At 40.9% G+C, this 22,375-nt stretch overlaps 1 protein-coding gene across 1 annotated transcript in view; it reads right to left on the reverse strand.

The window, feature by feature from the left end:
* Positions 1–3,914: 3,914 nt before the first annotated feature.
* The window catches only part of LOC311259605 (eukaryotic translation initiation factor 3 subunit H), a 57,998-nt gene continuing 39,537 nt past the window's right edge, over positions 3,915–22,375 (reverse strand). The window contains exons 4-8 of the mRNA XM_084356839.1: positions 20,500–20,599; positions 17,243–17,392; positions 9,886–10,006; positions 4,652–4,784; positions 3,915–4,217 (exon numbers count right to left, since the gene is read on the reverse strand). Of these exons, the coding sequence (XP_084212965.1) occupies positions 4,123–4,217; positions 4,652–4,784; positions 9,886–10,006; positions 17,243–17,392; positions 20,500–20,599 (599 nt within the window). The 3' untranslated portion in view covers positions 3,915–4,122. The remainder of the gene's footprint in view (positions 4,218–4,651; positions 4,785–9,885; positions 10,007–17,242; positions 17,393–20,499; positions 20,600–22,375) is intronic.

Below are 22,375 nucleotides of genomic sequence, written 5' to 3' on the forward strand. Positions count from 1 at the left end.
GTTGTTTCCAGCTGTCAAACTCGAAACAAAGACCATTTCCATATCCATGGTTTGTGGAGTTTTTTTCTTGTGGGTGAAAAAATAGATGTAATCTGAAGTATTTTGAACTCGCCTCTGAATGATTTGCGTGTGTTGAAACCGTTGATAGTTTACAACTCACTGTATTGTTCATGTTTCTGATATTTTGTTAAAAAGGACTAATTAAATAACCTGACCTACAATCCCAAAGTATCAGTATTTCCAAGTTTGGAATGAGACTCAAAAATCAACTTTTGTTACAAATAGGAGCTTTAAGTTAACCACGAAAATGATTTTTAATTTGAAATTTCGTTCCAGAAACCAAATAATGTGGCTCCTCTTATCTGATTTCCTTGTTAAAATCATTGAAGGTAAATAATTAATCATCTTTATGTCTCCTGAACAGGACAGCCAGTACTTAATGTCATGATTTATATGACTGTGGGGTAACGTGGAAGCAAAACACCAGCTTGACTCCCATGCACCTCCACTCTATTGCCCTTGAGCCCTGCTCTGACTACATGATTCAGTCCAAACTGCTCTCCACTCCAAACAAAAACACTGTCACCTTAAATACCATCCGAGCCTCTGTCACCGTGTTTGCACTCTGCAGCGGCGGGCTGTGCCTCGCCGGCTTCGCACAACGCTTGTGGTTCTGTTGAGGCCACTTTAAGTTTTGTAATTCCTCACACATCCCGGGATTAGGGACAGGAGAGGCTGTGGCCCAGCCAGGCCTCAAGGGCAATGTCACCCCACAGTGCTGCTTCAGAATTACAAACAAAACACATTCAGCTGAGGCAGAAGCCACCGATCACTGTCTCTCATCATACAACACATCAATCACAGGCACGGGTGTACCTATCAAAGCAGCAGATACCGTAATTAATAAAGATCAACTGAGCCCTCTGTGGTGAATTAATATTTCCCATCCTGCCGCCTGTCAGGGAAACATGTTATGATTTGGGGGAAGAAATCATTTCCGGCTCGAGTGTCTCTGTTTCAATAAGCGTTCATCATGTTGGTTGACTTGTAATTATTGTTAATGACATTGGGCTGATGACAAGCAGAGGCATTACAAGTTATTACTCGACTAGGCGATGCTGATGACAAGTTAAATAACATCATCCGCTGAATTAGATGATGCTGTTTAACCACAGGTCGAGGGAAAAAACAACGGAGCACACGACGAGATGGAGCTGCAGCGTAATTATTGTACAATGAACCGCACACTGGCAGCTTCTTTATTAAACGGAGCAGGAAGAGCCATCATTCAGCTTGCTGCTGTTGGGTGGAGTGGACGCTGATGACAAGCTCCTTAAATGAGCTGTGTTTTTACGACTTGAGGAGGAATCCTGAGACGTGCGATACTCTGCGGAGGATCACCACAACAGCTTACAGTCACATGCGAGCTATTTAGCTGATGCCCTCATGCAGAAGGATTTAGAGGTTACTGACAGATGTGGCATCACACTGCAAGTTATGTCTTGGTTGTCAGCATAAGTTTGTTTTAAGATGCCACTTTCTTCTTTTCTGAAGGGGACAGGACTACCAGCATTTCCCCTCTGGGCGTAATATGTTGTTGTATCATGAAATGTGAAAAGGGGCATCGCTGTGGAAGCATTGTTGTGGGCTACAGTCCAACTTTATTTAACACTGCAAGGGCAAATGTTTGCCACAGGCAACCTCCCATGTCAGCAAATATGCTTAATCATAAAGCTGAAGCGATCAAATGCGAGCTTAAAAACTATTTGAGTTCTAGTAATAAGTACACAATGTAAATATAAAATAAGTGTTGGCAGGTGTTGACAGTAGACAGAATGTGTACTCTATACTTTTCAGAAGGGTTTAGGGGGGCTGTCATCACTGGCCCCTCGCCTGAATAATCCAAGATATGATATTAGTATGTTATTGAAAGTGTTACCCAAAGAGTCAGAGATTTCATGTTTGGAGTATATCCAACTCCCCATATGGGACTTTTATACGCTAGAAATCTTGAGTTCATGTCATCCCAGATACTGTAGAAATGAGGTCATGTTTGGCCCATATGCATGACAGAAATAAGACGTGTCTGGTGTCTTAGTATACTATATGTTCCCATGAAGTATATTTAGTCCATATTTGACCTGATATTGCACATAAAGAATTTCTCATGCATATTCTGAGTTTTGCCTGTGTTCTCCAGAGAATATCCCATCGACCGATCCGATTCAGGCCCTTCGTCGTGCAGCTGATCCACCACTGTGGTCCAGATTTTAAATCTCAAGATGGATAGCCATGAACTTTTGTAGAGACATTCCTGTTCCTCGGCTCAACATTTTCATCTATCCAGTACGTTTATGATCAATTACTTAATCTTCTGACGTGTCCATGAGCCTCAGGTGTGTTTGGTGTTGGTTAGTAAATGTTAGCACACCAACACTCAAGTTAACATGATCAACAATATACCTGCTAAACATGTTAGCGTTGTCACTTGTCACTGTGAATACGTCAGCATGCTGATGTTAACATTAAGGTCAGTGCCGCCTCACAGAGATAACAGTTGTAGCCTGAAGTCGTGTTGATGTACTGCTTGTTCTCTAAAGTCCCTAGAAAGCACTACTGATACTGAGTGGATTATGCTGAAGATATATGTAAAATTCAATTGAATGAAAGTGATGAAGCCATAAATAAAAATGAACTAGAGTGTGAAGGCTTGATTAGTGGGATAGCAGATGGGATTAAGAATTATGATTACTCTTACAGGCAGGTAGGGCAAATAAACATCCTGAAGGCAGCAAAGACGATTCTGATTCCCACGCCAGGAAGGTGTCAATATGCTGACTCATCTTACTGTTTGCCAGGAACAAACAGAACTCAAATATCTCCATTTGACAAATAATTTCAATAATTATTGAATAGAATTCAACAATACTGCTTAGAGCGTTTCTTTACTTTTCTGATAGCAATTCCAGCAATTACAATAAACAGGTCAAAACACTGTGTTTATCAAAAGTCTGATCAACACAAGAATATCCGTTTTTGAAAAAGGTAAACAGATGACAATCATCTCTAATTGTGTGTTCCACTTCAACTGTCAAACAATAAACCCACGTATGGCTGACAATGCCAACCCTCATCTTTGTATAATTCTCTCTAATCTGTTTGTCTTTAACTATAGCTCACATTCATCAGCAGACTCATCATCAACGACTCCAAAAACACTTTGATTCCCGTGTTGTTCATTTCTCGAAAATTGTGTTACCAATAATTTATGAGTTTCAGGCAATTAAAGACACAACAGCACTAAATAAGGAATGCCACCAAATGGAGATGACAGTTCCTCAGAGTCCGTCACTTGGCGCACCTGCAGTTCCCCCTTCAAAATGTCTTGAAAACTCGACAACAAAAATAAATCTTTGCTTTAAAGCCAAATTTCCCCATTGGGACTTTGTTTTCGCTTCCTAAAAATAAACAGGTGCTAATTGCTAGCTGCGTGGAGGAAAGGCAGATTCTGGTGTATCGAGTAATTTCACTTCAGGGAGAGAAAAAAAGACAATCAAAAGTCTATTTAGTGCGGTGAGACAGTGGGGGCCGACTCATGTAACTGGCATTTTACTTAACACTCATGTAACTCTTCTCACCACTCAAACCAACACTTCAACAAATCCACTAATAATGGTTACACCTGTTTCATGATTGATATGTAAGACGAAAGGCATGTAGCGATAAAAATAAGGTTTAAATACCATTATACTGCATAATTATTTTGTATTGTTCTCAACCTCCATTTTAGCATATTAATATTGAGCCAAACTTTTGTGGACCAAAAAAAAACAATACAGGAAAATGTGCTGCAATTACCATCAAAAGCAGAATACAGTTCAACTGTGAAAACATACACAGAGTCAGAGAAGATGTGGAGATGCAAGACTTTTATTTAGATCAAAATCAAGTGATCTTCAAAGATAATTTGTATCCAAGATAGGGCTAGGCATAAAAACAATGAATAAATTCTTAGAAAACAAAAAAGGGTGCACTTCTTCTCCAGTCGAAGCCAAGATGGTTCTGCATCTCTGTCACCTTTAATTTTTCCTCCCTGTCTGCACTCTTCCCCGCTTCTCTCCTCTAGTTGTGGCCTTGGAGAGCCTCCGCCATGAACAGCTTCCCGAGGTTCTGAGAGGTGAATTCCTTCACGTTCTGGCAGTAGTTGTTTACTTGCCCTGTTGGAGGGTAGCCACATGCATCCACGAGCCCCCACACAGAAACATAAACACGCACCCACACAAACATACATACATACATACATACGTACATTTGTACACAGACATGCACACAAACAGGCGTAGGCGGGAGAGAGAGAGGGGGAGGGGAAACAGCAGCACAGCAAAACATCAAATTAGTGAGGAACAGAGTAAACGGAAGGATCAGAATGTTGTCAGGAGGCGGGGGAGAGCTGAACAGCGTGAAACGGCAGGGAAAAGGGCGGTGCGAGCTGGAGATTGAGTCAATAAACTTTAAATTAATGTAATTTCAAGATAATGGCGGAGATAATTACAAAACAGAACCTGAGCTCCAGTGAGAGGAGCAGAGGCGGCTGATGGAGTTTGGAGCGAGGGGGGTCTCTGTGGTGCATGTGTGGAGGTTGTGTGCGTACCTGCAATAAGCAGAGTGTCCATGCGTGGTGGAGGCTGAGGGGGCTTGAACATTTTGGTGATGTCCTCCTCAGGCAGCGGGGGCTCTCCTCTGCTCTGCCGCTGGGTGTTCTCCTGCGTCCGCCTCTGGAGGTACTGGAAGGGGAGAGAGAAGAACAGGTGAGCGGAGAGTGGACAGAAAAGAAAAAAAGAGAATTGATATAGAACAATGTGGGAAGGGAATAAATGGTTAAAGAGAAAATGGACATGAAGAGAGAGGGGAGGCATGGGGGGATGAAGGTGAGAGACACAGGAGGTACTGTAAAGAGTGGAAGTAAAGAAAAGTGAGAACAGAAAAGGTGTGAAGTCAGATAGTCAGGGACAGGAAAAGGCAGAGTAAGAGATAAATGTAGTAAGAGAGATGCAGAGAGCACACAATGGGAGTGGATAGGAAGAGGAAAAAAGGACAAGGAAGAAGAAAGATAAGGCAATGGAAAGAGCAACGGGAATGAAGTGAGATGTAAAAGAGCGTGGTGATGAAAGAAGAGATGGGGGAGACAGATGGAGAGAGAAGAGTTATAAGTGTTGACAGGGATGGAGTGATTTGTGGAGGGCTGACAGTCAGTATATCAGCGAGGTGCCTGGTCTCTGGAGAACCTAAAAGCCTTGTTAATTTGGAAAGATGGAGGAGAGACTGACACAGAACGCTGGAATGGGAGGTTGCGGCAGAAAGGGAGGAAAAAGGAACGACTCGAGCTTTCAACCAAACATCCCACAGCGCACCTGTACGGGCGGCTGAAGCTGACAAAAACTGCTAAGATAAACAATAAAAATAAAACTATTTGTTCAAATGAGTCGATACTCCTCCAGTTTATTTTTCCCTGCCAATGTGTCACAGCACGACTGTGCATAATCAAAATGCTAATGCATGCAAATTTGTAGAAACAAGCTAACAAAAACAGTTTTGCACTTGTGCTCCAACTTCCATATATACAAACAACGCCTAAAAAGTATTTACCATCTCTCATTGGAAGTAAATGGAGTTAAAAAGAAATCAAACTGATCTAAATTAAGTACAACCTCCTTTAAGAATTTAGTCGAGGCCCTTTTTCGAAACCGTTTTTCCCAATTTCTTCTCTACAAACTGCTCAGGCTCTGTCAAGTTGCATGGAGACGGCAAGGGAACAGCAGTTTTCAACTCCACAAAGTCTGAAATGGATTGAAGTCCAGACTCCTGTGGCGCTTTGGCTTTATGTACGGGGTCGTCGTCTTGGTGGAAAATAATCCTGTCCCATGTTGCAGTTCTTTTACAGACTGCAGCAGGATTTCTATGTATTTTCATTCAATTTATTTTACCCTCTACCTTCACGAGCCTGCCAGGGGCTGCTGCAGAGAAGCACCCCCGCAGCATGCTGCTGGAACAACCCTGCTTCATGCTGGGGATAGTGTGTTTTTGACATCATGCTGTGTTTGGCTTTAGTGTGATGGTTAAAAATTCCAATCCTGGTATCTGGACCAGAGGTCTTAACTTACTGTATTAAGACTCGAGCTACAACGATTAGGCGGTTTCTTGATTAGCTGATCAAGTTAAAATTAATCATCAACTATTTAGCTAATTGACTTATGGTGCCATTAATTTTTCAAGCAAAAGTGTCAAACATTTGCCAGTTCCAGCTTCTTCAATGTGAGGATTTGCTACTTTGCTTTATTTATGATAGTAAATGAAGAGTCTTTGGGTTTAGGACAGTTTGGTTGGTGAAAAGAAGCAATTTGAAGACGACGCTTCGGAGTCTCGGAAATTGTGATAAGTATTTCACACCCTTCTCTGACATTTTATAGACTGAGCGGTAATCAATCAACAAAATAATTGTTAGTTGACGCCTTAATCAAGACAAGAGGTGGGACCAGAGGGAGACAGAATATTTTAGGAGGTCATTACCCTATGTAAAAGAAAGATCCATTAAATGATTGACTTTTTGGATTTTGATTCACAAATTGTTATTATTTTATTGTTTGGATATTGCTGCTCTTTAGACCAAATTGAAATAGCGTCATGTGGAGTGTGCTGGTATTCTCTCTCCCTCTATCAGGGTCTGTTTGGGTCGACTGAGCTGGTCCAATTCTCCATCGGGTTCCCTTTGGATCATGTCTCTCTTTTAAAAAAAAGAATAATAATGAATTCATGCATGTGGGGGTTGAGCAGATTTTCCACAGATGGGATTTGAACTTTTGAACCTTTTTACAGTGAGATATGAGTTTTTCAAAAACAATAAAGCTGGAACTGATTAACTTTTTCTAAGTTGCCACAGGATTCATGATCGCTCTGTATCTATTCAGCATCTAACACTACAAAAATGCACTTACAGCCATGATTTGGCTTGCCTTTTATGTGTTTTTAATAATGATATGGCACAGAAGTAATGACTTGGAAAATATTGCTGAATCATCTAATGGAAGGCAAATTGTATCATTAAGCATAAATCACAAGTCCTTGGTTCATAAGATTAACACGTTGCTCCATATCTAATCTTCTACAAAGAGTTGCCTGCTGCGGTGGATGGGAAAAGAGAAGAAAAAGAATTGAATTGAATAAATCAGGGGGAGTGAGACATACATTTCCTGGTACAAAGACTAACTTGGCCACAGATTGTGCCTGGGAACCTGCTATTTACCAAATTCAGAGAGCTATAAATGAAAAATGGAGCCCTCTCAGTAAGGCGCCTTTTTGCAACTAGCTATGATGATTAATAAGGTTCCATTTGTCTGGGAAGCAGCAGAGTCAATAGCACAAGATTACATGAAGCAAGGACTGTAGATGTCTGAAAGGTGTAATAGAGGCTTGCTTTCTTTGTCTCTGTGTGCACCGTTAGTTCATTGTGGAGAATTGTGTGGAACATGAAAGAAGTCGACACTATTAAAGGGATGGTCTGTGTGATATTGTGTATGAAATGAGTGTATGTGTGTGTGTGTGTGTGTGAGGGGGTGTGTGTGTATGTGAGTGGGTGGGCTTGGGGGCTGTGATGATGAGAAGGTCAGTTGGGGAGGATGATGGATCGTAATGGCTGCAGTGTGGGTGACTGGCCCGGAGGTGTGTGGCTACGTAGGTGTGTGTTTCTTCACGGCCCAGGTTGTGAAAGCCTTGTAGCGCATACAGCGAACTACCTGTGGTCACAGATGCATGTTTGTTCAAAGTCTGCCTAATGTGTGTGTGAACATGGCTGCTGTCGGCCCAGGAAGATGGTGACTCAGCCTGGATTAACATTAATACTTCAGACATTTCCTCGTTTGCACTCGCACAGAATAATGACAAAATGATGCAGTGGTGTGAACGTGGGTGTGAGTTTTTACACATGCACTCGCTGCACATCAGTGAGTCATCCTGGCCTCTACACTTCCATTTTCGTGAGTAATGTGTGCATGTACGAGTGCGTGACCCATTGTGTTTGCATTTGTTGCTGGATGTTTGTGATGGATCTGGCTGAGGCTGGAGTTGCAGATGGTTCGTGGTTGACTCTTCACCTGTGTGTGTTTTGTTCTGGTCTTTTTGGGGCTTCTGGCTGAGTGCGTGCTTGTAGGAGGGGTGTGTGTGTGTGTGTGTCTTAAGTCTGTGCACACAAAGGATGTGTGTGACTGTGTGCCTGCGACTGCTGCTGCTTTTAGATTAAGTTTGTGTTTGTGATGTGTTTCACTAGTACAGAAAAAGAATGAACACAGAGGATTTCCACTTAGTTATTAAAATTAAGAAAGACTTAATTTATTTAAACTAGCTTTGAGTCCACATACATTAGTTCTCCCTGGGTGTCGACGCTTATTCTTCACATAAGGATAAAGTAATGGCTTTATCAAAGAGGCAGTGATGAAAATGACCAACTAAAAGTTTCAAAGAACTGAAACAGACCTGTAAATCCTACCTGAGCCTGAAATGGATAAACGAGTAGCAATACAGGACTTTCCCCCCTGCCCTCTACAGTTCATATCAAATGGTTAACAACGAAAAGGCTTCAGTTAATGGAGGAGTATAGCTTGAGTTTAAATTTGATCTAGGAAGTCCAGTTTTAGTAACAGATCTGAGAGTAGAAAAACAAAACAAAAAAAACACTGCACAGGATTTAAAACCTCTGGAAAGTGATCATGTCGGCACTCAATTATCTTTTGTGAAAATTTCGAGGCAAACACTAGAAATACAAGTTACAAAGAAGTCTTCCAGGAATGTGTCCCTGCATATTTCTGATTCACCAACGGATTGGCTCAGACAAAAGCTGAGCGAGGTTCAACTTCTTTTGCCAGATGGCCCTGCACTTTTTTTCTCCCGAAGCCTTGAGTGTTGGCACCACCACAGTGACAACCAAGTGAACTCATTCAAATAAGGATTCAGACAAGGATTGAGAAGCAGCAATCTGTTATTCATAGTGAATGGAACTCGTAAAACATAAAAAGTTACTCAGCGTCACTACACAGGAATGTTGCGAAAAGCTAAAAGTTTGGCAAATATCTGCCAAAACAATGCGGATGACAACCAGGTGAGATCAAACAAGGCTAATTTGTACTCGGGGGAAACAAACCATGTAACAGGGAATGAACAATGCTACGTGGCAGAGTATAGTACGTGCATTACATTTGACGAAACATACCCACGGTGGCCAGAGATTTGACGACTACTTTGCATGTGTGAACGCAGCATTACAGTACTGAGTAGTACAGCTATGGTATATCCATGTGCATCAATGTGAGTATAGTTGGTATAGATATACTGTATATGCTACAGATACAGAGGTTAGTAAATGTTTATATGTTTTTAACCTTTGGCGTTTACTGTAGTTTACTGGTGGTCCTCACTGGGTGCATGTACTTTAATGTGTGAGCCACGAGTACCATATTTCTCTGTACATTTGTGCGAGTGTTTCTGAGTTTGTGCTACCTGGTGCATCTGCTGCTTGCCTGCTGTGATTATAGCTACAATTGGTTGTGTCCACAGCTCAGAGAAATATACCTGCTCTTTTCCTGCTGAGTTTGTGGCTGTAGGTGCATCTGTGTGTGAATGCCTGTGTGTGTGTGTGTGTGAATGCCTGTGTGTGTGTGTGTGTGTGTGTGTGTGTGTGTGTGTGTGTGTGTGTGTGTGTGTGTACATGTGTGCGTCTTTCCCTTATATGCACGCTGGCAAGCTGGTGTTTCTACTGCTTGCTCATCCTGTCTGTAGGTGGTGTGTGCGCTTCAGTTCGTGAGAGCTATTGTGTATGTGACTGTGTGTGAGTATTACCTGGTGCTTCTGCTGCTGTTGCTTACTCAGGTTGCGGCTGTAGGTGTTATATTTGACAATGTCTTGGCACATGTCATCCACTCTGTCCATCAGAAGCTGAAGGCTCTTCTCCAAGTGGTTGCTGGAAGAAAAATGTCAGCATGTCATTCACACAGTTTTTGAAGTGCCTTAAGCACTGCAGCAGAAGCAGCTACGTACATTTTTTTCCATTCACCCCAACTTGACAGCTTACGCTAATGTTCCCTTCACTCTACTGTGATTTTACAATTATAATTTTGGACGCACAATGTACTATTTTTGCAGCACTTTAATCCAAAGGGCTATGCAATTTTTGTTTCTCATTCACCCTTGCAACCACACATACACACAAACTGCAGCGAGCCATCATGCAATTAGAGCAACTCGATGAGAGCGTCACCTGTGTGTACACAATAATGGTTGTGGGCTACATGAATTAACTAATGTTTCCCTCAACTTTTCAACCTTTTTGAAGTGACGCCAAATAAGTTTGCACCTGGGATTAAAATGTGTATTACTGCAAAGCATAAATGCAGGCAGAATTCTTAGCAATGATATTATCAAGATCCATCAGATGGAAGTGGACTGTGATAAGTATCTTCACTGGGTGTAAATGAAATCTGAATAGCTGGATCTCCAAATAAATGTAAGTGTTCCACCTCTTCTTTTTATCACAAGCAAATCCAGCAAAAAATGAATAACAATCCCTTCCAATGTGAAGAAGAGTTTAGTAGACCAACCAAAGGCTTCTCAAACGTGATTTTTCAATACTACTGGGACTACGGACAGACTACGGTTTTCTGGAGGAAAACCCACTCTGAAACCAGATAATGTTAAAAAATGCTTCTTCTCATCCAGTAGCGATCACTACGAAGGCACAATTCCATCCTTTAGCGTGTCCCTTCAGAGACCTGTGGTTGCACTCAAAAAAATGCTATATCCACATTTTTCAACAGTCTATGTTTGTCATCCATTCTGACCTAATCTTCAGTTCACATCCTACCAGATATATTGCTCTTGTGTATCCTGAAAGAGATCTGACATGGCAACTCTCTCCGGGGGTTTGACAGTGCTCAGACCTCAGGACCCCTTCCCTCTTGTCCCTGTGCTACATCCCTCTCCTCTGGTATCACATCCCTCATCTTCCCCCCCCCCCCCCCCAACACTGCCATGCTGACAACACTCGACACACAACTCTACTTGTATTCCTCTTCTCTCTCCTCCCATGAGCCCCATTTTTAACAGGATGTCTCACTACTGCCTTAAGTTCAACCTTGACAAGGCTGCAGTGTTCCACTTCAAGTCTGCTCCCTCTTGTGCTTTCCTCTCTGGAATTATATTGTTTCATTTATGAATGTTTGGGTGCTACATAATGCAGCTCGTACTGTGGGAAAACAGATTCTGACTGTTTATTTAAATGACAATTGTACCCGCAAGGACTGCCAGCTCCGTGTATGTTTTGGCTGTGTGTGCACTTGCGCTGATGTAACTATTTTGTGTGTGTTTCATTGTTCATGTGAATATGTGGAGGAAGAGTGTTTTGGGTGATTGTAGTTACTTTCCTCTCTGCTGTGAGATTTTTCAATTAGCCATTTTATAAATCAATATTCGCTTCTTTCTCCTGGCTCCTCACACTCTCCGTCTTCTGTTGCCTGCTAAGAAATCATCTTGTCAAGAAATAATTTATCCACCCTCAATTTCCGAGACTCTACAAAGTGTGTTGTTTTTTTTTTTTAAAATGCCACTAACCATCTCCACAGCTGCTACCTCGTTCTCTAGCAACTATTGATTAAGAATACCTGTCCTATGTTGATGTGGAGGAGAACTAAGATTCGGTAGCTCTGAGAAACGAGCGCCAATGTAACCAGGATTGACAGGGCAAACACATTCGCCTTGACAATATTCCAATTTGTTTTGTATTTAAAACTCTAGTCTCCTGCTGTTTGAGTGAGGTATAGTGAAACGTGTTGACATCAAAAGCACAGGAAATGTTTGAAAGCTTTGTCACGATACTGCTACAGGCTTCAGCTACAAGGAGAATTCAGCAGAATGTAGCTCGAAACAATGTGTGTACAGTTTACAATGGCCTGAGTGCTTCCGTAATTCAATACATGTTGTATTTTGGTGCTAGGAAGTTGATTAGAAACGATATTAAAAAGGGAATTGTTATGGAATTACATAATTCACAAAAGGCAACTAATTACATCTACACGCAAACACACGTGAGGTTGAAGTCTCTGAAGCATGCTCGCACAGTGAGAGAAAAATTAATGTAACCACATGCATGCTGATATAATTGTATGAACACTGCTGATGATGATTTATAGTGCTCTTCTCACATGCTTGACTATCTGGAACGCATCATCCATATTACGGCATGGCAACTGCATGAGGTGTGTGTGTGTTAATGTAAGTGATGGAATAATGCATCAGCCTTAAATGACTTTCTGACGCCCTTGTGTCGCAGAACTTTATCACACAAGCATTGCGGACGGATACTGCAATTGGGTCAGATTTCACTGTTCATTTCACTTTTTGAAATAAAAACACGGGTGGATTGTGTATGCTTTTCAGTAGCTTTTCTTTCCCGCAGTTTTGACTGCTGAGCCATTTCCACCCCCATCATGTTTGCCTGTGAGGACTGTTGTGTGATCAGTATGTCAACCCTCCACTGTGGTGTCAGAGCTGTGAACATGAAAACTGATGGCCCAGGACCAAATCTCGCTATAACACTTCCCCACTGTGTCCCCCCCGACTGCGTCAAAATTGATTCTCGCTGACGAAAGCCCATTTAAAACCATTTCATCAAGCAATATGGTAGCTAATTTCTGTGGTGTGCATTCATAATATATGCAATGGAAATCATTTAGTCAGAGCGACATCCTGAAAACATCTGTTGTTTATGTATGCGTCAAGTGAAAATAGAATTTTTTTATTATTTGGTTATTTGTTTGCATTTCATTATTACTGTTGTAGTTGATTGTAAATTTGTTGCATTTTGGAGTACTTGTGCATTTTAAGTCTTTGACACATGCTTAGTAAGGGTTAAATAAAAATATCGCACATCTCTAAAGTGAAATGAAGTTACTGACAATAACGTATTTTACCTGAACGCTCAACTGCATTGAGTTTGCACGAGTTCTAGTGATTGTTAATGTTTTTTGATTAAAAAATTAATATGCAAGGAAAACACACTATTACTCTATTACTACACTATTATAATTTTGCGCACAATGTGCCATGGTACCATTTCCAAAGATTGCATGCAACCTGGTTCACAGCATCTAGTCAGTTATTCAGACGGGTCAGCAAGGCTTTCGATCAATCCTGAATTAGAAATCAAAGTCAACCGAGGGATTTCCTCTTATCACCGATTCTCTTTTAAGGTCAGGTTCAATGGCAGCCCATACACTATGTATGCACATGTGTGCTCAGGCCTGTGTGTTCATACCTGCACAGGACAATAGAGGACAAACTCTAAAACTGTATTGATGTGCGAGCAAAAATGGGCTGACAATCAGTAAATTGAAAGTTCGTCGGAGAGCTGTTACAAAGCTGCCAAGGATATGACTGGAATTCTTGTAATGAGTGTTTTACTCTGATGGAGCCTTTTTAACTGATGGACTGGGGCGTAATATGGATCCCTGGCTTGCTTCTGCAGCAGAACAATATGTTTTCAAGAGGACAGGAAATAGCCTAGATCTAACATTGTGCCAACAAAAGTTTGTGGTATTATCCTGATGAGAATATAAAAAAAAGTGTGCATGAAATTAATATTTTCAGGAGGCGTTATGAAGGGTTTGATGCACAGTCCTAGTTCTTATGTGCCAGAAAACTCTATTTCATTAAATGTGTGCTTAAATCTGAGGTTCAAGATCTCAAAAAAATGTAATTGCCTATAGATCAAAAGTATCTCCTCTGAAAGTCAATCTCATTGGATGAAGTTAGTCTGTCAAGGGTCATTTCATTTCTGTCACCACCTCCTTTGTTTCCAGTTAGGTCTCTTCACATTCCTTACTGCTCCTACAGCTGCAGCTCTCGTGAAGCCTCATCTGTTCTCTCTGCACTCAATCCCCTTATTGAATACATATCATCAGGGTATTCATGTAGAGCTGAAAGCTATGTTTCCATATCCTTCCTTTGTCCAGCATTTCTATGCCAAAAGGTAATTACGTTAATCAGAGTGTAGGTAATGGACCGACGAGTTGCTCAATCACACAGAACAAAAAGTAAATATAAGGTAAGGAGGATTTATAATGAACTATGTAAGCCACTCCACTGTGGGCATATATTAAAACAAGTGGAGACTGTGTAAGATGGCCCACACACAAAGGGCTTTGTGGCCTGATATAAATACTGGCTGCTTTGCAACATTGCATTGCACCGTGGCATTTCAAGGCTGTTTTGGGAACAGGAGCTCCATAAATGAATTTACATTCACACAATCCATCACCACGATCAACATCATCATCTGTGGTAAGAACAACCCTGTTTGCTGGAGTGAAACTGCATTTACTCAGCCTTAGACGTAGATGACATTGACAAATGGGGCTGCAGATTGGAAAATGAGACAAAAGGAAAAACATTAAATAAAACCCATTATCATTATCTTTTTTTGAAGGGGTGGAAATGAGGAGAAAAAGGGTGGGGCTGTCAGTCGAAGATGTAGAGAGACGGACGCTACATTCCAATACAAGGACGGTGCTGCAGCAATCTGACAACTTCAGGAAACAATTTCATCTTGCCAGAAATCCCATCGGCAGTCATGCCGGGAAACCTATGGGGAGGGCCTGGGCTACTTTTACCCCCATTTTGGGTCATACTGAAAGCTATCTCTCAACTTCAGAGTAATCATTTGGAAAATGGAACAATATGCAAGAAAAGTGCAGTATCCTTCTTCAGTCTATTTGACAGTTTTCTAGCAAATGACTGTGCCGGTGCCAAGCTTGCTGGCCCAGGAACATGCCATTCAGCGCTGTATACACGAGCCTTCATTAAATTTGTGACTTACTTGAGACACAGGACACAAATGAGACGAATCACAACAACTCTTGATGTGCTACACTCCAGTGTGTTAGTCAGCACAGTGTGTAAAACTGCACTTTGAGTCGTTATTGTGCTAATTTCTCACACCTGCCCAAGGGAAGCTTCACAGCTGTTGCTCTACTTGCAGTGGTTTATCTCCATAAATGATTGCTGATAAATTCTCCCGAGACTGATGCTGAGAGCCTCTGAGATCTGAATGCGAGACTTAACGGAGCCAGGCTGTGAGTTGATATGGTGGGGTGATATTTGTTCACATTGTGATCATTAGTGATGGAAGACTTGGAGACATTTCCGAATAAGTTTGTTTTGACATTTTAATGTGGCATTTACCGTTTTGGACTTGATACTGCAATCAAACATCCGATACTAACCCAAAGGTGCACCGACAATTTCCTAAAATCAGATAAGTGGTCAAACAATGTCTAGAGGAAGCAGAATATGTAAGTGGACTGCAATTCCGGTGTAAGTTACACATCTGATCCAAACAATAAATGCCTTTAATACAAACTAAATGTTTTGTCTGTCACAGGAAAACATTTCATGACTGGTACAGCTACACATTTTAAGATCTCCCGATACTGTATCCCTCACCCATCTGGCAGGTTAAAGTAAGTTTTAAGAGGATTAGGCTGGTATTATTATTAATCTTTTCATTACTATCAACAAATTCCTTGAGAGGACCAAGACCAACAATGAATTGATCCTACTAACAAATATCGTCTGTGGAGCCACAGCCTCATATAGCTCATGCCTATGTGCAATGGAAGCCCCTTATCCTTTAAAACCTGATAAAACCCACACAAAAGAGCCTTAGTGTTGCACTGGGTGGCATGTTCCTTCATTATAACAAACATTAGGTTATGCTATTCAGCTCATTGTTGTATTTGTCGTATACCAGCTTATATGTCATTGCAGATCCACTGAATCTGACCCTTTCTTCATTAGTGCCGTCAGCTGCACATTGAACCTTGTGAAAATGATCAGAGCCTGACCCAGACTCACATTGTGTACTGTATATTTCTAATGATAATTTCTGCTGCTAATGATAAATAGTAAAGCGGGGTAAACACAGAACAGAAACTGTGAGCATTTACTTTACAGAGATCTAAAATGCAGTTGGCGTTAATAGTCTATGCTGTTGTTTCAGCAAAAGCTGACATAAACCAATATGTCCCCACTTCTCGTTATTAAGATGAATTTATTGTTAGATTTGGTCTTTTCATTGGATTTTTGTGAGAATAATAAATACATCAAATCAAACCTGTCTTCCTAAAAAGTGTTTAAAATCAGAAATAAAATCATGTAGGATGGGTGAGTGCAAGTCAAAGTACATCAATAGACCTCTTATTCTTTTACACTGATTTGTTACACCTTAGCACAGTGTGGAAGACACAGATTAATGCAGAGGAGTTCCCTAATGTCAAATCAATTTTAATTTAGCAGGAGCTTTAACTCATGTCTGTGAAAGCAGCCTGCAGGTTTAAAGAGAGACCATGACATGGTTTTAAAGCTTGTAAGACACTTTTTAAGTAGACAGTTTTACTTAGCATGTAACTATGGTAACCGTGTGCAAATGAATCAAATTAAGATGACACTTTGCTTAGTGTTGGATGGTTTGGGGTGATACAATTTCAATCAATAACCTTGGTTTTCCTTGATTTGATTATAGTGCAATTTTACACAGAGGCTGATGTTGAGGTTTGTTAATTAACCTTATTATAGCTGCATTTATTCATGTTGGAGCTTGCTCATGCGCTTACAAAACACCATGATGTAGGCAGTAATCCCAAAGAGACAAGATGCTGTAATGTAAATAGAAACATTGGAATTTCTACCATTACGATCCTACACAGGTCTATGGAAGTTCAAGATGATTAGTGTTAAGGTTCTGTCAAAAGGAGCCTTGATACCCCAAAACCAAATAAAAGAGTTGAATTTGGGACTATAACACTGTGTCCACACACAGAATTGAGAGAGAATCTACCTACAACAGTTAACTGTAGTAGATCACCTTCATCTTCCTCCCAGTGTCAGTGTGAGATCAGAAAATTTATAGCAGGACTGAAGGTCAAGGTTTGTTTTTTATAGAAGATAGAAGGTGATAATTGCCCACAATTCCCCACAATACCATGCAGAAACATCTTGTAAATATTGGTCCCCGGAGAAAAAACCTGTTGAAAAATAGGTGATCCGGAATGCAGATGTACCTGCATTCACTCTTAACATTTCTTACAGTCAAGGTGTCTGGCCTCGGGCCTTCTTGGCACATGTGCTGCATGAGCTAACGTCTGACCTGCTTGAGAGGTTGAGCAGTTCGTGCTTGTCGGCGACCGTGGACTTGTCCTCCAGCTCCCACATCAGTGCGTTGATGAGATGGGAGTTTTTGATGATGATGGGGACCTCCTCGAACATATTCTCAAAGCCAATGCTTGCCTTTTTCAAGCTGGAGAGGGACGGACAGAGGCAGGAGAAGAGATTAAGTTACAATTTGTCTTCACAGTCACAAGGTTTGTCATCAATAACTACTAAAGGTAATGCTTTTACCAGCTTTTTTAGACTACATACAGTTAATTCAACACTCAACAGACCTCATGGGGTGAAAAAGTCAGGGATTTCTTTTATATGCATTCTGTGCCATTGGTTAGTATTAATAAATTAGTATTGCTGTGTATTTCCTCTATACCAATTTTGTAAAATGTCATTAATATCCCAATATGGACATCAACCATACTGCCCAGTAGGTTTGTTCTGATACAAATACCAGTATTGGAAAAGCCTCCAACTCTGATGCAAAATGCAGTATTACCGAGTACATGCACCCATCAGATACTACATAATTTATTAGAAACTAGACCCTACTGCTTTATAGCAGCATCCCTCACCCTGGTGTGTACCTCAAAAGATGTTTTTTAAAAGGACAAGTAGCCAATATCCATTCACAGCAAGCGACACACTGGTATCAGATCGGTACTCAGTTTTGGACAATACATACTGTCAGGTTCAGGTATCGCAATCGGTATCAGGAAGGAAAAAAAATGATATGGGAACATCTCTACTGCCCAGCCCTTTGTTACTTCACTTTTCTTTTCACTGTCCTGACACATAGCCATATACTCAAACTAAAACCAGAGGGAACATTATCTTTTATCAGTGTATAACTAAGACAGCCAGTGGTTTCAAGGGGACTGCTTGCTTGTTTTTATGCACAAAAACTGCATGCATGACACAGCACATAAAAATGAGTGTGATTGATTGTAACAAACAAAACTCGTGTCCATGTCTGAGCTGATCCACAGCCACTTTGAACAAAGTTTAAGTGAAACGAGAGTGGATGCAGTTTACAGTTGTTCTACCACTAACTCTAATGCAACTCTGTGCATTTAACATCTGCTTCGTTGCGGGGCAAAGCTACCCTGAGGTCTACTTTTGACATAATCCCCCATTTTATTTGTTGTTCGCATATTCTCACAAGAAAAGCTGCAAATGGAGCATCATGCTGTTACCACTTGGATTGTACTTGACTGTAAATTGCACCTCAGCCGAATAAAAGCAAAATTAATAAAAATTGTTATGCATGTTGCCTTTTGATATCTCAAAACGGTGTGATACAATGTGTCCATATTGCCCACCTCGAACATCGTTACACTCCGTAGCCTAAATGCCTTTTTTATGGGCTCTGCTGATAAGTGTGCAAAGCGTCAACCGATTTTTAACCACCGCTTCTTGCTCCTCTGGAGCTAAAAGCTGCAGCTCTCTCTCTCGCCTTCTCTGACATGGGCCTGTTAACACAAAATGGAACTTCAAACTTTGCCTAATGTCTCACATAAATCCAATAGCATTGACTGACTCCCTTGGTTCTGCCTGTCACTTGTGCACAGTGCATGAGCTACAAACTAATGTCTGTATACGTCTAATGTTGGCTTGTTAGACGCATCTTGCTTGTTATGGGATCAATACCCTCGCTACATTAATCCACCATGTGCACTAGACCAGAAACAGAGACGTTTATATAATGATTGTCTGTGTGATAAATTGGGGTATGGTGCATCATATCATTTTGATAAGGTTATTTTAAAAAAATGTTGTTCTGTGTTACAAGTAGCATCATCTCAGGCAAACTTTAAGAGGAGACTTTGTGGCAGTAGAAGTGGACCTTATGGATCACAGCAGTGTATAATGATATAAATAATGTTTGTTATAGATATTGGCACAATTATCCATCTGCTGTACATTGAAGTATTTCCTGCATTTTATGACCTTTTCAAACACCTGCAGCGTGATATAAAAAGGTGTCTGTAAGGAAATAATAATACACCACATTCTAGGCAGAACAAATTGTTCAACCCTACTGGACTTTGGCACACTTAATGTCATGCTCTTTCCAAGTTGGGCCCTGCTGGACAAAGCCAAAGGTTGACTCCACAGTGCGACTAATTTGATGCTTCATATTGTGTGCTGAAGTGGAGGCTATTGACCACTGCCTTCATAGACGAGCGGACTTGGAGGGCAGTTCAAAGGGATGGTTCTATTCAGCACTCATCTATCCCTGCCTTTCATTTCAAAATGGTGCACAATATATTCAAGCTTATGTAACATCAAATATAACAACATGAAAGATGCTGCTTTTTCTGAACATTGTAGTGGGAGGGGGTGAATCGCTTTTGAAGTTCTGCATCCATGTAAAAAAAAAAAGAAACATTGATATTCAGATTTCTGGTCTATTCTGAAAATAATAGGATCGCGAGAAGATTGTTGTTATGTGGCGATATTGTCCTTTCCTGCCCAGGGCTGCCCTCCTTCAATCATGTGCTTTATTGGGAACACTGATAGCTACAGATTGGAGCTGTAATAAATCACAGGAACTAATGAAAAGCTGCAGAAATGAGAAGGATCCTGACTCTGGGCCAAACACACTGGGTCAATAACATAGTGGCGGGCAATAGAGACGCACAGGTGGAGAAATACAGAGGAAACAGGGAAAGAAAACTGAAACGATGCAGTTTAATTGTTCTTTCTCCCTACAAATGAACTCACATTTAGCAGATTTAAAAATGTATTTCTGAAAAGGTTCTGAATGGACAGCAATTTGATACCTCTGGGACTTTAATTTGTCTGGATTTGTCAGTGCATGTGTGTGTTTATGCATGTGTGAGTTTCTGCACTTGAAATACCCTGAACTGCCTGGAAAATGGTCTACTCATTACATTCATTTTTAGCTGCAATTTAAAGGCAATTACGATAAGCCTTGGGGTCAGAAAAAGCGTAAACATGGTACATTTGTTTGACGGGCAAGGGCGAACTGATAAATCATCAGCATCAATCTCCAACTGCTACTAAATGCCTCCCCTGTGAATGCATGAGTCTATATTTGCATCCACTGAATAAGCAGAATCAAAAGAGAGAAAATGTGAACATTTTAATTATATATTCCCATAAGCACGGTCGGCTCGTGTTTAAATAAAAATGCAATTTCTCTTTGTGAACGTCTACACCTGTGTGCATCCGATCATAACATCTATCCATAAAGTGACTCCGCTGTGAGCTACTCACCCCTCAGGTGTGAAATCTTTCTCTTTGCAGATCTCCATGAGTTTTGGGGTAAGCCTGTAGGCCTTGAGAGACAGGGAGCCTTGGGCCGTCTTTATAGGGTCTGAAATGAAAAGAGAGATGGGGGTAGAAAAAAAAAGTGAAATGCCTTTAAATCATACTCCCAGAAAACAGCAAACAACAATCCTGGCATACACTTTGTTATCCACTTCAGAAATGTTATAAAATTCAAAATCAGATTTCTTCATTGGTTTCTTCAAGACTCCAGTGGCTTCCTGGGTTTTGTCTGATTGATCTAATGCAGTCTGTAACATAGTATCTGAAAGTTGTGAGTGAGAGTTGTTCCAGTAATGTACAATCGCATCTTTGGCTGTGGTGAACTACTGCTGGCCTCTTGAGCATCATCTGAAGAGGTCAGGGGTTAACTTCCTTGCGCAAGGGAGCCTTGAGGATAACTGTATGAGTTGCAAAAAGTCTTCATTCAGGTTCTGCCTCCCACAGTTTCCCAGTCAGCAAGGTTCTCACTGCAAGTATCCATTTCTATCCTGTGGGCAACTGTTCCGGCTGACTTTTTCAAGCCCAGTGATTCATGTATGTTAACTTACTGCCGAGCTCCCAAAGTAACACAGAGTGTATGTGACGAGAAAATCCAAAAAATTGTCAAAGGTCATTCTTTACATTCTACATTCTCTAAATATATTCTTTGACAATGATTTGACCAGAGTAAAATGGTGTATTTAGTAACAGAGTAGAGGGAACTTATGTGTTTTACCATAGATACGTTTTAGCACCGAATGTTCATCTCTTTAGTGATGAACATTAGGCAGATTTAGGCAGATACCCACTGATAATTAACATTCACAAGAGAACGCTCAACTTTTTTAACCACCTGAAATCCAGCCCCCAAGACACCCTCCACTCCAAAGCCCTCCAAACTCAAGAGCTGAGCCCAGAAAAGAGTCCCCTGTGTCAGTTGGTACTGAGGCTAACTGCCCCCTCTCAGACACAGTCTGACCAGCCTCACAACAACACTGCTCTCCAAACAGAATAAAGCAAATTATAAAACAATGTAAAGAAACCTATCTGGAACACTGGAAAGAAGAAACTAAAAGCCAAAGTAGATCAGAATGTTATCTAGCCCTAAAAAGAGATTATGAATTAGCAGAGTATCTCTCTACTGTCTACAGAGATAGAAAGCAGAGACAGATCCTCACCAAGTACAGGCTCAGTGACCACAAACTGACCATCCAAACAGGAACGCACAAACAATCATGGCAACCAAAAGAAACTGCTCGACAGGTGAGGTTGAGCCAGAGATGCACTTTCTCCTACAATGTAAAACATTCAACGAAACCAGGAACATTTATTTTAATACGTTTAATTCTGTAATCTCAGAGTTCAAAGAGCTGAACGACATATCAAATTTAAAAATATTCCTGGGAGAAGGAGACAGGGAATATACAGTATTGCTGCCCAATATGTGTCAACTTGCCACAACCTGAGGGACAGTGAATGACCGACACACACACACACACACACACACAGTATATACTGTATATATAATTAATCTAAATCAATCTTGGTGTTGTGTTTGTGTTGTTATTTGTTATGTTCTGTCCGAATGTTTGGACAAGTTGTGTTTTGATGCGTTGGCAACATTGTTGTAAAACTTTCATGCCAATAAAGCCCCCTTGAATTGAACTGAATTGAGAGAGGGAGAGAGACAGAGAGAGAGAGACAGACAGAGACAGAGACATAGACATAGAGAGAGAGACATAGACGGAGAGAGAGATAGAATATTGGCACAGACTGGACAGGCTGACAGCCACCAAACTATAGTCTACCAAGAATCTTAGTGTGACTTATTTCCATCCCAGCA

The sequence above is a fragment of the Pagrus pagrus genome, assembly GCF_965226575.1.
Source record: "Pagrus pagrus genome assembly, chromosome: 7".
In the NCBI taxonomy this organism is placed as follows: Eukaryota; Metazoa; Chordata; class Actinopteri; order Spariformes; family Sparidae; genus Pagrus; species Pagrus pagrus.